The sequence below is a fragment of the Schistocerca cancellata genome, chromosome 5 (assembly GCF_023864275.1).
Source record: "Schistocerca cancellata isolate TAMUIC-IGC-003103 chromosome 5, iqSchCanc2.1, whole genome shotgun sequence".
In the NCBI taxonomy this organism is placed as follows: Eukaryota; Metazoa; Arthropoda; class Insecta; order Orthoptera; family Acrididae; genus Schistocerca; species Schistocerca cancellata.
In genome coordinates this window covers 92,156,191-92,174,639 of record NC_064630.1, presented here as the reverse complement: position 1 = coordinate 92,174,639, position 18,449 = coordinate 92,156,191, and the positions used below count along the sequence as shown (strand labels likewise).

Below are 18,449 nucleotides of genomic sequence, written 5' to 3'. Positions count from 1 at the left end.
TTCATCAAACCGCTCTTCTTACTGAAAACAACAACAACAACAACAACAACAACAGATGGGTGTTTTACAAAGTTTTCAGAACCGCACTTCAGCATGGAACGTAAGGACAGAAAAGAGTGAAATGATTGAAGAGAGCGCCACATCACAAAATAAATGCAGTTTAACTAAAAACATACAGTACTTCATAGCCACGCCAGTACCTTTTCACTAAGTGCTTGTAACGTCTGGTGTACAGAAAAAAAAACAAAATAAAGTATTTTCCTCTTTTTTCGGGACTGTAGGCCATACAGCCATTCCCTCAAATTATACAACTCATAAAGGAGATTGGCATGAAATCAAATTAAAGTATAATCTGTTATAGAACCATATTGTTATATGTTTCTGTCATTTCTATAAGGGTTCCAGTGGAGTTTTGAAACATTTGCAATTTTATCTGTAGCTGTGCTTTAATTGGAAATTTTCGCTTTAATCATCTATCTAATATGCTAACTGTCGCTGCAAGGCGTTAATTATAGTATGGAATGTAGTTATTACTTGCGGGTCATACATCAAACATAGACTGTATGTGTGGGAGCGAGCTACAGCATGTACAATATATACATCATGAATTGCTAATGGTGTTTGAGATTTAATAACTGTGTAGCTGACAGTTTTAACGTGCAGAATACGTATAGGTACTCCTATAACTACTTTGCACATAATCAGGCTAAAGTTGATGGGAGAAAATATCTAGACTGGAGGCTAAATATTTAACAACTGAAACGTGAAGTTAGCAGTCACAAAAAATACACAATGACACAAAAATATTTTACTTACTGCCCGAAAGAGATGCAAAACCTCATTCATGTCCGTCATTCGCAAAGAAAATACCCTTATGGTGTTTGTTAGTCTTCCATATTTGTTCATCTGCAATTTATTCCAGGTAACGAAAAATATAAATTCAGTCTTTCTGTTGACGATTTTCAGAGAGTATCACAAGAAAGGAATGATCTATTATAAATGTAATATGGACACGAAAATAACTAAAATACTGCAAAGATCTCTTATTGTGTATCATAATAGTTTTATTACAGACACTCTCGATATTGTGGATGTACTTTTTCAAAATCGTGTTATCGAAGAAATGAAAACGGTTCTTGACCTTCAAAGTTTCGTTGTTGTCACTGGCGCAAAGTTAGTAGTATGCGGGTGGCGCAAAATTTCCTGACCTGAGTTGTTGCATTATATCGTTACGCACGCTTCGTGCAAAGTGGCGCAGTGGCTATTCGGGAGGAAATGTATTAAAAGGAACCATCCCGTAACTCACTTTTCTTGAGTCAATAGAACCACGGAAAACCTAAATCTGTCTGGCCTGACAGGGGTAACAGTGTTGTTGTTGTTGTTGTTGTTGTTGTCTTCCGTAAGAAGAGCGGTTTGATGAAGCTCTCCCCGCTAACCTATTTCGTACAAGCCTCTTCAACTGCGTACTGCAATCTATACACGCTTCAATCTGTTTACTGTAGTCTGCGACTATAGTATTTCTCCGCTTCAGAAATTCTGTTTTTGCTACTGCTCTTCTGCATGTTATGTCTTCTCTACTTTGACAATTGTCAGTTATTTTTCGGCCCAAATAGCGAAACTCGTCTACTACTTTTAGTAAATCGTTGCCTAATTTTTTCTCTCAGCAATTAATTCTACTACACTTCATTACCGTTGTTTTTCTTTTACTGATGTCCATCTCCTAACCTCTTTTCAGGATACTATCTATTTTGTTCAGTTGATCTTCCCAGCTCTTTCCACTCTCTGACACAATTACAATATCACTGATAAAACTGAAAGTTTTTATTTCTTCTCCCCGAAATCGATTTTCCGTTTCAGAATTTACCTTTGGTTTCCTCTACTGGTCGCTCATTTTACGGGCTGAATAACCTACAACACTGTCTAACTCCTTTCTGAACTAATGTCTCTGTTTCGTGTCCTTCTACCCATATCGCTCTAATGATACCAGTTGTATATGCACCCTCGTTCTTGTTCGTTTTTGTTAGGAGACAAATGCTCACCTTTTCTTAGTATTCAATTATCTGCTCATTGCTGTAGAGTTTCACGGACCTGAGATTGCCATCTCCTCTTCATACTTCACGCAATTTCTATAGGCATTTCGGTAATTTCCAAGAATGATTACCTATTGAAGTTGCGTGGTCCAAACGATACGTATCGAACGTGCGATACTAAATTGATCATGCGACTCGGGTGGCGGGCGTTATGATCAATTATTTGTGATCGTCATTTTTATCTGTTTTGTCTCGTTCCCTTAGTTGTTCTAAATTACATACCTCCGCGAATTATTCCTGAGTTTCTAGGGAAATCCAGACGATTTACGTCGGTAGTGAGTTGGATGTCTGGTGTTATTGACGTTTCTTCGGCGGATTCTCTCACATGGAAAAATATAATTCCATGCTTATCGAGCGTAGAAAATTGTTTGACTGTTTGTTTCCAATATGGAGTACTACCGGACGAGGAAGCGAGGGACTGTGCAGACTGTGGTAGTGCGAAGTGTGTAAAACTTCGTAAAAAGAGCTTCGATGCTGAAATACCGTTACAATTTCATTGCGGACGGTGCTGAAAACAATCGTGTTTCAGGAAGAATACATGGTTCGACTCTTCCAAATTATCCACCCAGACCAGCTAATTCTTCTATCTTGCTGGATTCGAGACTAAACCTTGCAAGCAGCAGCATCGGAAACTGACTTATCTGATAATACCGCGTGCGACTATTTCGGGTTTTGCAGAGAAGTCTGTTATGTGGTAGTGACGAACGACAGTGTACCGATTGGTAGACAGAGTAAAGTTGTTGAAGTGGCCGAATCTCACATAGCAAGAAGGAAGAACCAGAGAGGACGACATTTAAAGAGTGAAATCGATCATATTTGGATATTTGGTGGAATACAAAGAGAGATATTGGCAGAGTTTACCCAGGCTATGGCAAAAAGGGAATTGATCCCATAGCGTACACATCACATGGACTTTCACATGACGACAACACCGACGGCGAGTAAGGTAAGTCGTCTCCTTTGTAATTATAAGTATTTTTGTGGCGCTCTTCTTTTGTCGTTGCTGCAGAGACCACCGTAAACATAACGCCCGCCATCAGAGTCGCATGGTCAATTTAGGATCGCACGTTCGATACGTATCGTCTGGACCACGCGACTTCGATAGGCAATCATTCTTGGAAATTACCGGCACTTCGAACAAAGATTTTGTTATCTGTTTCAGTCTCGTTCCTGCAGTAACTAGAAGAAGCGTAATATACACTATCTTATCAGAAGTATTCGGACACCCCAATACAGTGCGGGATTAACCACTAAATATCACACCAGTACAAAAGGAGACGGGGCGTTCTGTACAGAGGCGCAAACACCAATATGGGCCGGTGAGGAGAGCGTGCTGACTTTGAACTGACTTCACTTGAGTAACAAATCCAGCAGGGGTATTTCAAACCATCTAAAGGTGACCAAGTTAGGTGGTGTGGCTGTAAAACGGAAACGCGAAGGAACAACTACAGCTAAATCAAGACCAAGTAGACCTCATGAGCTGACCAAAGGGATCGTCAAGCATCGCGGAAGGTGGTTGCTAAAAATCGCCCGAAATCAACTGGAGGAATCGCTCGTGAATTGCGAAGCGCCACCAGTAGTCCGGCTAGAGTAATTATTCTGCGTAGGGGGTTAAGAAAAAAGGGGTGCAGTGGACGAGCAGCTCGTTATAAGCAGCATTTCTGTAGTCAGTACTAAACGACGCTTGAGATGCTTAAAGAGCAGAGCCATTGGACAGCGGATGACTGGAAGCGAGTGATATGGAGAGATGAATCATACTATAGCTTGTGTCAAACTGATGGAAGGGCCTGTGTTGGGTGAATGCCTGGAGTACGTTCCTGCCCTCAAAATGATACTGTGGTGCTGTGGTATCGGGCTGCTTTTCGTAGTTAGGGCTATGGCTCCTTACTGCTCTTAAGAAAACCGTAAATGAGTAAGGGTATGAACATATTTACAGCATTATGTACTGCTTATAGTTGAGGAAAAGTTCAGAGACAATGACTGCATGTATCATAAACTACCAACTGTTAGATAATGGTTTATGTACAACAACATTCTTGAAACCGACAGGCCTGCACGGAGGTACGATCTGAACCCAATGAAACACATTTTGGATAGGTTAGAACATCGACTTCGATCCAGACCCCGTTGTCCAACATCATTACCTTCTCTGGTTACGGCACTTAAAGAAGAATGGGCTCCAGTTCCTCCACAGGCATTGAATTCACACACAGTAAGCTCGTGCACATCCTATATTAATATTAATATGCTTATATATAATGTAATATATAACTCCAATTTCATCCAATATCAATGTCTAGCAGTAGGTGTCCGGATCCTTTTGATTATATACTTAGTTGTGTGCTGTTAAGAGAAATTATCACTGGTTATGACCTTCAATTGCAAACCACAAATCAGTAAGTAAGGATTCGCAAAATTATGTAATTTAATTTACTGTGCTTCCAGCCATTTTATTATTAACTCTGTTTTCTTGGATTGTTACTGGAAGATTTTCTTGACTGGTGCATGAATTGGATGAAAAAAAGTCAACTGTCTTCACTACAGACATGTACATCACATAAATACACAACTTTAATCATAAATATATCTAATGACAAGTATAAAAGTACATTACATATTGTTCAAAACATACGAAACAGTCTGCACGCTATAGAAAAAATATTCCTGTTGAAAGAAAAGAATTGTTAAACGTACAATAAACTACAAAATGACGTAACTTCAATTATTTAATTTTTTAGTCGTCTGCATTTACAAGAAACTTTGTAAACACTACATTTTGTTCATGAAGAACATTAGAACATTGGAATTTTTTAAATACGTTTTACACAGCGTCGTGAAAAAGATATGATTTTACGTCATCTCTTATCTCATTAGAGATGTATTAATATTTTTACCGGCATATTCTGCACATACACATATTTAACCGAATCACTGTAAGCATAGTAGTAACTGAGACAATAAGTTGTACGATTTGTATGAAGATTACAATTCCTGGTTAAAAAACGTATTGACCAGAAACCTTTGTTATTAGGTCTACAGCTATAGTAATTATCATAATTCGTCCATAAATGATAGAAAAAGTGTAGCAGTATCCTAACAACGCTTGCTTTCATCCAAACGAGATGTTCACAATAACCTGGAATTCAAAACTGAACACGAATCATCCTTCAGCTACTATTGCCATTACATTATTGCGTGACACTTCACAAAATAATTTAACAAGGCACATTTATAGCCGCTAATACACTTTTTTGTTTATACGTCACACTATACAACCCATGCAGCGACTGAAGCATTTCTGTAACTACTCAAAGTCCGATTTACAAAATCAGCTGTTACGTCGGTATTGAAAAATTTTGCGATTACGCTCATCAGTAACGCTGTGATTCTGTGTGAGTGAGAGGACTCCTGTGCCGTGGCGAAAGGAATACTTTGACGTGTTACGTGGCTGGGGTGTCGTCGGACTGGCCTTTGTAACAGTTGAGTGCAGGATAGACAATGCGCACGATATCGGAGCTGTGAAGGTGGATTTTCATCGTGAGTGCCTGACACATCGGTCACTTCATCTCCTACTTACCAAACTCCTTGGCGGAGTTCGCTAGGGCACCTATGAGGTGGCACTTTATTCGGAGCTACGTCAGTTCGAATCCCAGTGGTGGATGACATTTTCACCACCAGTATTTGGGCGCCAAGGGGAGAAGAGACGGTGGCGTAAAGTTCCTGACCTTCAGTTTTTATGCTGATGTGCTACATTAAATTCCAAATCTCTCCACAATGTCTCATGAAGCGAGGGCAAGATACACCGTTGGCGCTATTCGAGAGGTGTAGGTTATGTGGCGGCACCGGGTTTCTCCCATATCCCATATCCCATCATCATCATCGTCACACCACACAAACGTAACATTACACTGTACACGCATTCATTACATTGACCTACACTCTACAAATACACACGTGACACGCGTCCAAGTATCCGCAAGGAAAGGGACGGAAGTGCGCGGTGGAAGAACATATCCTACAGTCGGCTGAACCAAGACCCACTAGAGAAACATGTCGTGGTGGGTACGTCATAGCACGCGGCACTGCAAGTCTTACGAGTGACAGCGGCCGTCTCGGCTTCAGACGAGTTTAATAATTCTTGACTGCGTGTTTAAATGCGTGCAAGTTCTCAATAGCACACGACAAAATTAAGACCTCTCCTGGGCATCTTTTCAATTAAATATTGATTTACCGTGATACCTGCGCTAAGCCGAGCGTTTACGAAGTGTGGCGGAAAGCCGACTAGTGTGACGTCACAAGTTCGTTGAAGGGCCCGTATATCTCGTTGGCCCGGGCTGAACCCACCCCGTGGGACATCGCAGCCAAGAATGCCATACGAAATTTACATTTTACATCTCCTAGTTCATACAGCTACTGTGATTGTCCCGCGTCACGGAGGATGTACCGTGTGCAGAGTCGTCAAATACTACTGCAGCCAATATCAATTGCCATGGGCAGTGAGTGACCTGTTGTTCACGAGCTTTGCGTCAACTACGGTGGATTGTAATAACGTATAGGATGGCTCAAGTACAGCAAGACCTTCACCATTTCAATGCTAAACATCTGTGAGCAGCCATGCTCCTTAGAACAATCTCCTCGCTGTGGGGGCAGGAACCACCATGCCACACGTATACCTCTGCTCATCGCTCGTCACAAGACACAGAGATTAGAACGGGCGAAGGGACGTTGCCATTGAACACTAAGAAATAGGTTGCCCAAGCTGGTGAGTCACTGTATATGTTGACACAACCAATAGCTAGGTAGGCGTACTTCGAAACTTACTAGAAGCGATGCGTCCGATCTGCTAACATGATGCCGTACACGTTCTGACGAGAAGAATGAGGGAGATTTCTCTTTGACTTGAACGGTAGGCGTGCGCGGGCAAACAGCACACAGCATTCACGGGTGCTCGCTTGTGCTCTGCTGGTTGTCGGTCTCTTAGTAAACCATCAAAGGAAGTTTGCGTGCTCTCCACTTGCGCTCTCTCAGCACAGACAGCATTCGTATAATGCCTTACGCGCAGGCTACCTCTGATGCTGAACCTGGGTTGGGTGAGCTGTGGAGTGGTCATAAGAGAATGTCTTGCTGATAATGGAAGAATGTAGGCGCAACAGGTGTTTGTGGGAGCCAAGACATGCAAAGCACAAACTGACGAAAAAAAAAGTTTTTGGTAGAAGATCGCCAAAGCTTCAAAGGTCCAACTGCGGACATGAGAAAGACGATAAATCAATTGTCTCATTCTGTCCGGCTTTAATATTTCTTTCATTGAAAATGAACAGCTCAATAAGTTTTCTTGGAAGAAAAAATACGAGTGTGTACCTGTTATGCTGGTTAACATAAAACAGAAAACACACGAAAGATCTGATTGTTCTCTTGGCTTACGTTCAACGCAGCTATAACTGCATTACAAATGTATCACTGTTATTTTAGGATACTGAACTGTGTCTTCTTCACAGTTGGATTCCTCTGTCTCTTAATGTCACTTGTAGCGTTAATTTCAATTCCCGCCACGTGCCATCGTTCGTTTACTAAGTTTAGTAAGACGTATCATACATCTTTGTTCAGCGGTGGTTGACATTTACATTCCGCTAAAACGGTGATTCATGTTGACTGTTCCTATCAGACGCTTTAGTATTCTCTTCCGTTTCTTCCACTGTGTGCTGTTGGGTTCATTTCAGTGTTAATATTCAGCCCAACGTATTAGAAATGAATGCTTGTTGTATTGTGGTTGAGTCCTGGTTTCGTTTGAATCGATAACCGGCACGTCCCATACCACTCACGACGCACGTCAAGCAACCAAGATAAATGTGACTTAAATTTGCACTTGTGTAACTTATTTATCCAATTTTCTATGAGATTTTAGTTAATTAGTTAAATAACTATCTTATACTTTAATTTATGTAAAACTTGTTCCACCCGTGAAATGCGCTTCAATTAATGAATTTAGTACTTGGTGGAGGTCTATCTTACCCTTTCTTGCTTGCCTCAGCTTTAGGTTCAAATGGTTCAAATTGCTCTGAGCACTATGGGACTTAACATCTGCGGTCATCAGTCCCCTATAACTTAGAACTAATTAAACCTAACTAACCTAAGGACATCACACACATCCATGCCCGAGGCAGGATTCGAACCTGCGACCGTAGCGGTCACGTGGTTCCAGACTGAAGCGCCTAGAACCGCACGGCCACACCGGCCGGCGCCTCAGCTTTAGGGAGGGGTGTAATACCTCAAGCTAGCTTTAGGGAAGCGCTGGTCCATTATGATCCCTTTGCTCTTATCTAAAGTTTTAAAGAGTAAATTATTGTGGTCGAGTTTATTAAGTGGGTTTTACACGGCCAATCTGATCCCAAAGTGATCGTTTTTAAGAGCAATTTGTAACCCCTTTTATATGCTAAATTGTTCAGGGTGAAACAGAGTTGTGTTAGAAGCCTGTTTATATATATTTATGATATCTTTAAATTTATTGTGCTATTTCCATGATTTAATGTATATCCCCCTTTTAATGGGTGCTAGATTTATCCTGTCTCATTTAGTGCTTAAGTAAGCCCACTGAAATATCACTCTCAAATTAAACTAACTGATCCGGCTTTCTGTACCACGTGAATTTGCTTACTTCTCCCTGTTCTATGATTTATCTCGTCGAATAGTGTTTCAGTGCTATAAAGTACAGGGTGATCAAAAAGTCAGTATAAATTTGAAAACTGAATAAATCACGGAATAATGTAGGTAGAGAAGTACAAATTGACACACATGCTTGGAATGACATGGGGTTTTATTAGAACCAAAATATACAAAAGTTCAAAAAATTTCTGACAGATGGCGCTTCATCTGATCAGAATAGCAATAATTAGCATAAGAAAGTAAGACAAAGCAAAGATGCTGTTCTTTACAGGAAATGCTCAATATGTCCACCATCATTCCTCAACAATAGCTGTAGTCGAGGAATAATGTTGTGAACAGCACTGTAAAGCATGTCCGTAGTTATGGTGAGGCATTGGCGTCGGATGTTGTTTTTCAGCATCCCTAGAGATGTCGGTCGATACACTTGCGACTTCAGGTAACCCCAAAGCCAATAATCGCACGGACTGAGGTCTGGGGAACTGGGAGGCCAAGCATGACGAAAGTGGCGGCTGAGCACACGATCATCACCAAACGACGTGCGCAAGAGATTTGGCTCAAATGGTTCAAATGGCTCTGAGCACTATGGGACTTGACTTGTGAGGTCATCAGTCCCCTAGAACTTAGAACTACTTAAACCTAACTAACCTAAGGACATTACGCACACCCATGCCCGAGGTAGGATTCGAACCTGCGGTCGCGCGGTTCCAGACTGTAGCGCCTAGAACCGCTCGGCCACCCCGGCCGTCGCGCAAGACATTTCGCGCGTCTAGCAATATGGGGTGGATCTAATGAAACCCGATGTCATTCCAAGAATGTGTGTCATTTTTTACATGTCTATCTACATTATTTCGTGGTTTACTAAGTTTTCAAATTTATACTGACTTTTTGATCACCCGGTATAACAGTCAAATCTGAACCAAGTTGTTCTCCAGTTTAACTGTTTACTCCCTAATTCTGTGGAATTTAAATTTTCTAAATTTGCAAGCTTAATCTGTTTTCTGTAAATTGTTGTCAGAATAGCTGTGATCTACCTAATCAATTGCAACACGTAATTGTTGGTGTTTTAACTGGTTGTGTTGCAATAAATGCAAACTTAAAGTGAAGCTTGCGGGCGATTCATATTGCCCGGTTTCTCATCCTCAGTAATGCTAGAATTAAAATTTTATTAAAACTTGTGTTAAGATTTTTCGGTGAGTTACCGGGTGAAAAGAAAAAGAGGTGCTTCAGATAGTTTGATGTATTAACTGAATATATAAACTTAGATTATTCCCTCTGTCACATTATCTCCGCTCCAACAAACAATACAGAAGAATTATCAAGTAGCCTATGATACAACCTCTGACAATGTCAAATCCGAAATACATGTAGCATGCAGATCGCGTGGAGACATGGAATAAAGCGAGGAAGAAGAAGATCATGTAGCCTATGTTACAGGGACGTTACAATTAAACTTTCTCTACTTGATACGGCCCACGTGTAAAATAAGTGATCGTAGGGCAATGAACCAAATGGAAACATTTTTAAGGACATGTTGAAGAGAAACAACGAGTAACCCATTGAAAGAAACTGATTTTAATTTCCCATGAGAGTGTAACATTTGTTAATAGCGCACCATGTGTTCAGTCCAGGTTACAAAATCTGCTCAGTGTGATGATCATCTGCGTCCACGACTGCCTGGAACCGCACTGGAGATACCATTTCACAATTGTTCACAGCACTTTTTGAACGCTGTGCCATGGAATGTTCAGCTGTCGTCACACAGTTAGTCCGCACATTGCGCCCATCGAACTCAGCCATGGCAACAGTAACTTTTTCAATAATTTGTGGCGCAATTGGCCGTCGGCGTCTCCCAGGAGCAATTCCCAAATCGCCAGTCAGTTCGCACTTCCAATTCATGTTCTTCAATCCCGCCGCGGAAAGAGGACCTCACCGTATTCCTTTATTGCGTGATACCGTCTAACAGCAGAAGCACTATTGCTGCTCTTTTGATAGAACAACTTTACTAATAAAGCCCTGCTCACCCTGTTCAGGCGCATGTTGCCTGTCTGCATCTGTAATGCGCACTGGTGTTTGTGTTTCAACCTTACGTCGCCGTACCAGTACCAGCGTCTAACAGCAGGTCATGACAGTAACACTGTTACCAACGCAAATCCCGCAGCGAACATTCCGAACAGCATACTTATAAATATGAGTGCGCATGAGATAATTAGTTCTTTATCTACACTGGCTCAAGTAGCGAAAGTTCAATTACAACCACATCGTATTTTCCATCTTTAGCAATTAAATTTTTATTTTTATTTGTAATCGAACATGTTTCACCTGACTGTATTAGGCATCTTTAGTGGTTTACACGTCTTTTATACTTTGTTTGTGTGTCGATTGGCTATTGTGTAAGCACTTCTGGACTCGTAATTCTTTCAGAAGTTTTCAATCAACTGCAATTTCAGAATCTTCCTGCGCACTGCACCTAACCCTGCTGTTCAAGGAACTTCGTCTTGGTGTTAAGTCCAGTAAACAGCAAGGTTAAGTGCAGTGAGCAGAAAGATTGCGACTTACAGTTGATTGAAAACTCCTCAAAGAAATTTGAGTATAGAGTCACCGTACATGTATAAAGCGAACGAGAAGAAAACGTCTTTGGTTGATAACAAATTAAGTTACTAAAGACGACTAATAGCTATTCTTATCGACCAAATAAACAGCAATAATAATGACTTTATTATTAATTTTAATGAAATGAGATTCTTTTTTTTTCGTGTTTGTTTTTACAATGCTGCACGGAACACTGTCTCGTAACAAGGGTGTGCGCAACGAGGGGTGGTGATCAACCGCCCCCTCCTCCCTCACTCAGTCCGGTGCCTCTAGAAAACAAATTTCGCAAACCGAACTCTATTCCTGCCCCGGTCACTATCACTCTGAAGAAACCTGGACTGTGCAATGAATGTTTACTAGTGACAAGTATATCCAGAGCCGTTTGTTGTGCGATCTTAAAACTATAGCATCGTTACGCCTGGTCCCCTCACCCTCACACATCCCCCTCACACCTCCATCAGATCTTGTTTGGCGCTTCTTTCAGAAGGGCTCTTTTGTCCTTTCCTAGTTCGTTCGTCTTCGCTTCCCCACGCGCTGTGCGCCGTAGCAGTTCGCGCAGCGGCCACGCGCTCCTCCGGCGGCGCTGGCGTCGCGCCGCGCTGCGCGGCAGCTTACCTATGACGGCGACCTCCCCCGAGCGCCTGGCCACGTGGCCCTGCTTGTTGCGCGCCCAGCACGTGTACACGCCCGCGTCGTCCGCCTTTTGCACGGGCGACACTTCCAGCGTGCCGTCCGCCGTTACCCGTTGTCGCAGGTCGTCAGGAAGCTCGCGGCCGCCTGCGAGAAAAGTAGGCCGTTCTGACTCACAGGCAGGACTGTCGCAACGCAGCCTCACAGTGCATCCATTCTCTTACATTATAAGTTTCAGATAGATAATATAATGGTAAGACAGAGATTTAGGAACCAGATTTTAAATTGTAAGACATTTCCAGGGGCAGATGTGGACTCCGACCACAATCTATTGGTTATGAACTGTAGATTAAAACTGAAGAAACTCCAAAAAGGTGGGAATTTAAGGAGATGGGACCTGGATAAGCTGAAAGAACCAGAGATTGTACAGAGTTTCAGGGAGAGCATAAGGGAACAATTGACAGGAATGGGATAAAGAAATACAGTAGAAGAAGAATGGGTAGCTTTGAGGAATGAAATAGTGAAGGCAGCAGAGGATCAAGTAGGTAAAAAGACGAGGGCTAGTAGAAATCCTTGGGTGACAGAAGAGATACTGAATTTAATTGATGAAAGGAGAAAATACAAAAATGCAGTAAGTGGATCAGGCAAGAAGGAACACAGACGACTCAAAAATGAGATCGACAGGAAGTGCAAAATGGCTAAGCAGGGATGGGTAGAGGACAAATGTAAGGATGTAGAGGCTTATCTCATTAGGGGTAAGATAGATACTGCCTACAGGAAAATTAAAGAGACCTTTGGAGAGAAGAGAACCACTTGTATGAATATCAAGAGCTCAGATGGCAACCCAGTTCTAAGCAAAGAAGGGAAGGCAGAAAGGTGGAAGGAGTATATAGAGGGTTTATACAAGGGCGATGTACTTGAGGACAATATTATGGAAATGGAAGAGGATGTAGATGAAGATGAAATGGGAGATAAGATACTGCGTGAAGAGTTTGACAGAGCACTGAAAGACCTGAGTCGAAACAAGGCCCCGGGAGTAGACAACATTCCATTAGAACTACTGATGGCCTTGGGAGAGCCAGTCATCACAAAACTCTACCATCTGGTGAGGAAGATGTATGAGACAGGCGAAATACCCACAGACTTAAAGAAGAATATAATAATTCCAATCCCAAAGAAAGCAGGTGTTGACAGATGTGAAAATTACCGAACTATCAGTTTAATAAGCCACGGCTGCAAAATACTAACACGAATTCTTTGCAGATGAATGGAAAAACTGGTAGCGGGGAAGATCAGTGTGGATTCCGTAGAAATATTGGAACACGTGAGGCAATACTTACCCTACGACTTACCTTAGAAAATAGATTAAGGAAAGACAAACCTACGTTTCTAGCATTTGTAGACTTAGAGAAAGCTTTTGACAATGTTGACTGGAATACTCTCTTCCAAATTCTGAAGGTGGCAGGGGGAAAATACAGGGAGCGAAAGGCTATTCACAATTAGTACAGAAACCAGATGGCAGTTATAAGAGTCGAGGGGCATGAAAAGGAAGCAGTGGTTGGGAAGGGAGTGAGACAGGGTTGTAGCCTATCCCTGATGTTATTCAATCTGTATATTGAGCAAGCAGTGAAGGAAACAAAAGAAAAATTCGGAGTAGGAATTAAAATCTATGGAGAAGAAATAAAAACTTTGAGATTCACCGATGGCATTGTAATTCTGCCAGAGACAGCAAAGGACTTGGATGAGCAGTTGAACGGAATGGACAGTGTCTTGAAAGGAGGATATAAGATGAACATCAACAAAAGCAAAACGAGGATAATGGAATGTAGTCGAATTAAATCGGGTGATGCTGAGGGTATTAGATTAGAGAATGAGACGCTTAAAGTAGTACATGAGTTTTGCTATTTGGGGAGAAAAATAATTGATGATGGTCGAAGTAGAGAGGATATGAAATGTAGACTGGCAATGGCAAGGAAAACGTTTCTGAAGAAGAGAAATTTGTTAACATCGAGTATAGATTTAAGTGTCAGGAAGTCGTTTCTGAGAGTATTTGTATGGAGTGTAGCCATGTATGGAAGTGGCGAGAAATAGTTTAGACAAAAAGAGAATAGAAGCTTTCGAAATGTGGTGCTACAGAAGAATGCTGAAGATTAGATGGGAGATCACATAACCAATGAAGAGGTACTGAATAGAACTGGGGAGAAGAGAAATTTGTGTCACAACTTAACTAGAAGAAGGTTCAAATGTCTCTGAGCACTATGGGACTTAACTTCTGAGATCATCAGTCCCCTAAAACTTAGAACTACTTAAACCTAACCAACCTAAGGACATTACACACATCCATGCCTGAGGCAGGATTCGAACCTGCGATCGTAGCAGTCACGCGGTTCCAGACTGTAGCGTCTATAACTGCTCGGCCACTCCAGCCGGAGACTAGAAGAAGGGATCGGTTGGTAAGACATAGTCTGAGGCATCAAGGGATCACCAATTTAGTATTGCAGGGTGGCGCAGAGGGTAAAAATCGTAGAGGGAGACCAAGAGATGAATACATTAAACAGATTATGAAGGATGTAGGTTGCAGTAGGTACTGGGAGATGAAGAAGCTTGCACAGGATAGAGTAGCATGGAGAACTGGATCAAACCAGTCTCTGGACTGAAGACCACAACAACAACAACAACAACTAGCTGACATGGCAAATTTAGATCAAGAAATGGATATCCATCAGAACGAAACTCACAGACACATAGTGCCAAGGGCAGCGTCTGACTCAGAACAGGAATGCAGAAACCGACGATATAAGGAATATAGAGAGGAATATACTGAGTACTCTCTAAGTAAAAAATGGTTCAAATGGCTCTGAGCACTATGGGACTCAACTGCTGTGGTCATAAGTCCCCTAGAACTTAGAACTACTTAAACCTAACTAACCTAAGGACAGCACGCAACACCCAGCCATCACGAGGCAGAGAAAATCCCTGACCCCGCCGGGAATCGAACCCGGGAACCCGGGCGTGGGAAGCGAGAACGCTACCGCACGACCACGAGATGCGGGCACTCTCTAAGTAAAAAAGGATGATTTATTTAAGAGGAAGTACTTAACAACATGAGAAAGTCAATAACGCGTTGGTCCACCTCTCATCCTTATGCATCCATTTATTCGGCCTGGTATTGACTGATATAGTTGTTGGATGTCCTCCTGAAGGATATCGTGCCAAATTCAGCCCAACTGGCGTTTTAGGTCGTCAGATTCCCGAGCTGGTTGGAGGGTCCGGCGAATAACGCTCCGAACGTTCTCATTTGGGAGAGGTCCGACGACTTTTTGTAGTCAAGATAAAGCATGAAGACAAGCAGTAGAAACTTTCACGGTGTGCTGAAATGTAAGCCCAGGATGGCTTGCCATGAAGGGCAACAAAACAAGGCGTAGAATATTGTCGACATTCCGGTGTGCTGTGAGGGGTGTCTGTTTACTGCTTCTCTTAGGATTAGTGTTAAGGCGATCCAAAGTTAGCTACAAAATTAGCTAGCAGTTAGATGAGTATCAGTGAGGGGTTTTCCTGATAGGTACCTCTACTACTCACTAGTTCCAATCAGTTGACCAACTGCCGTTTGTGGGGACCCATCAGTTAAGTCACAGTGCCTGTTCCTGCAAAGACTGCTTCACCTGATGGTTAATTTTGCAGCTATGAGGATGAGAGAAAAATGTGCGAACGTCCATTTGTATGTCCTTTTGGTAAATCAATAGCGGGAGCCATATGTATACGAGCCAGAATCCAAACAAAAACGGAGTTGGCGAAAAGTGCTCCGTCAACAACCCTAAAGAAGGCAAAACAGTTGATAGAAACAATTTTGGATTGTTTCTCTCCATGCGACGGGGATAGCCCATCACGACTTTGTGCACGTACCAACATCACTGTTCTCTAGCGCTAAAACCGTTGTACAGAGCACTGAAACAAGAAGACTGCCTGCCTTATGACGACCAGAGGAGTGGATCCTCCATCACGACGACATTCCCGGTCACACGAGTGCGGAGCGTCCCTTCACGGACCACGTGCATTCTTCCACACAGACAGAGCGCGTGCAGCAGGTAGTAAGTACTCACTTCGCTCCCAGCGAATCTCTTCGATGGGGTATCCTGCGACGGGGCACTTTAGCCTCAGGGTCTCACCAGCCACTGCCGTCACCTTTGGGATCAGACGAATATAGGGCAGACCTGTAAACATAACACATAATTATGTTTCGCCATTTTCTTGGAAACAATAGAATATTATTTCATCAATTGATTTGTTGAAGTAAACTAGAACAATAAATATTATTTATCTATTTCCGGCCAAATCAAATGTATATAAAAATTCATTTTTTTGCAAATTGTTTCTCTTATATTCGCCAGGAAAGAGCAGGTCTTTCACCAATTAAGAAAATGATCAGCTGCTTACAGATTAACCAGATTGGCAAAGAAAATAGTAAATTAGCAGTCATAAATGTAATTTATGACCTTATAGTGAATTCAATCTTTCAGCTTGAAAAAAATTTAAAATTAGTATGTTTGTTCGGACTGGCATTTTCTAGATACGTAACAAGTGTTACATTGCTTGTCTAGTCCTGAGTACAGCAAGCTGTAATAGCTTAAATGTCAAAAAGGATTACATATTGAAAATGCTTACAGAATCACCACTGACGACTCTTAACCAACAAAATGAAATGGATCCGGTGAAAATTTTTTTAATTTTCGGTACGCTCACAAAGAGGAAAGGAAAATAATACTCATTAACCTGTAATATTTTTTCTTGGTGATACTGAGATTAAGAAACAGAGTCACCTTTCTGAAAAGGCAGCTATGGAATATCTGAAAATATCAACAGATGAGTAAAGAATAACGGAGTACTGTTAAATCTTGACTAGACTCATCAGAAAGAATTAAGTATATCTCACAGAACGACAGAATCTGTAACTATGATTCATTCAAACAATTAAATACATGACAGATATTGTTTGTGACTGCAGATCTATCGTCACCTGAGATATAAAACTCGCATTGCAAACTTCATGAAGCACGTACTTTTAGCTTCAGTTGCAATGCACGTTATTACAAGTATAAATAAGACACAGAAGGCATTAATATATTTACATTCAATAATGAAACAAGAGAATGAGTTCTTCGAGGAAGCAAAACTTTCAAAGATAACATTTCCAGAATACATTATATATTACAGAAAGTATATTAGAAATTAGTACTAAAACACCATGCAGAGATGTGTTTAAAAATTTGATAGTTTTGACATTATGCCCTTTGCTGTTACCAGGTTAGGTTAGGTTAATGTTATTTAACGTCCCGTCGACAACGAGGTCATTAGAGACGGAGCGCAAGCTCGGGTTAGGGAAGGATGGGGAAGGAAATCGGCCGTGCCCTTCCAAAGGAACCACCCCGGCATTTGCCTGAAACGATTTAGGGAAATCACGGAAAACCTAAATCAGGATGGCTGGAGACGGGATTGAACCGTCGTCCTCCCGAATGCGAGTCCAGTGTGCTAACCACTGCGCCACCTCGCTCGGTCTTTGCTGTTACCAATACATCTCACTCAAAAAAAAAAAAAAAAAAAAAAAAAAAAAAAAAAAAAAAAAAAAAAAAAAAAAAAAAAAAAAACTTCAAAGATTTAACATGAGTACAGAAAGGAGTCAAGGACACAGGTGTACACACAGCACAGTAAACTAAACTGCTTGAGCGTATCAAATGTCATGTGAGTAATGTAGTGAAACTGAAGAGTAAATTACGATGTTTTCATTGACATTTTCAGCTACTCCACTAAAGACCATCTTCACATTAATTCTTAAAACTAATTTATTTGGTAATGTTTCATTCTAGTACTGTCATATTATGATATTTCACGACTGTATAGCATTTTGTTGTGGTGGACATATCTAAACGGCACACCATTAACCTCTTTCCACCGCTCACAGAATTCTCTCCGCACAATCCATGTAATATACAGTAATTTAGTCAACGTATATAATGGAACAGTTCCTCCCACGCTACAAAATGGGCAAAATCTGTCTCTTATTCTCTCTCTGTCTTCCCGTCCCTCCCTCCCTCCCTCTCTCTTTGTGTGTGTGTCTGTCTGTGTGTGTGTGAAATGTTAACTATACCAAGGATCACACAAAATTGTGTTTCTAAGAGAATATACAGCTGCGCCCCAGTTTCGACACACAGGGAACTAATCGAGATTTAATTTTAATTTTAGTTCTTCTTTCCAAAGGGCTTGTGTTTGGTTCTTTATTTTCATAGAGAGAACTGTAATAGGACATGTGTTGCTGCGCACGATGGAACAATGATGCATGGAGGGTAATTGAGCGTCGTTATCCCAGCAAGGCGAGGCACAATTACATTAACACGCTGCCTGTGATGTCTGTCTATTAATATCACGTCACAACGTTAAGAGACTAAGGCTCTTTTTCTTTTTTGAGTCATCAGTCTTCTGCCTGGT

General features: G+C 41.5%; 1 protein-coding gene across 1 annotated transcript in view; it reads right to left on the bottom strand.

Annotated features, from left to right (window-relative positions):
• The window catches only part of LOC126188380 (Down syndrome cell adhesion molecule-like protein Dscam2), a 445,363-nt gene that overhangs the window by 225,810 nt on the left and 201,104 nt on the right, over positions 1-18,449 (bottom strand). Inside the window, exons 5-6 of the mRNA XM_049929979.1 lie at positions 16,070-16,180; positions 11,955-12,116 (exon numbers count right to left, since the gene is read on the bottom strand). Coding sequence (XP_049785936.1) covers positions 11,955-12,116; positions 16,070-16,180 — 273 coding nt within the window. The remainder of the gene's footprint in view (positions 1-11,954; positions 12,117-16,069; positions 16,181-18,449) is intronic.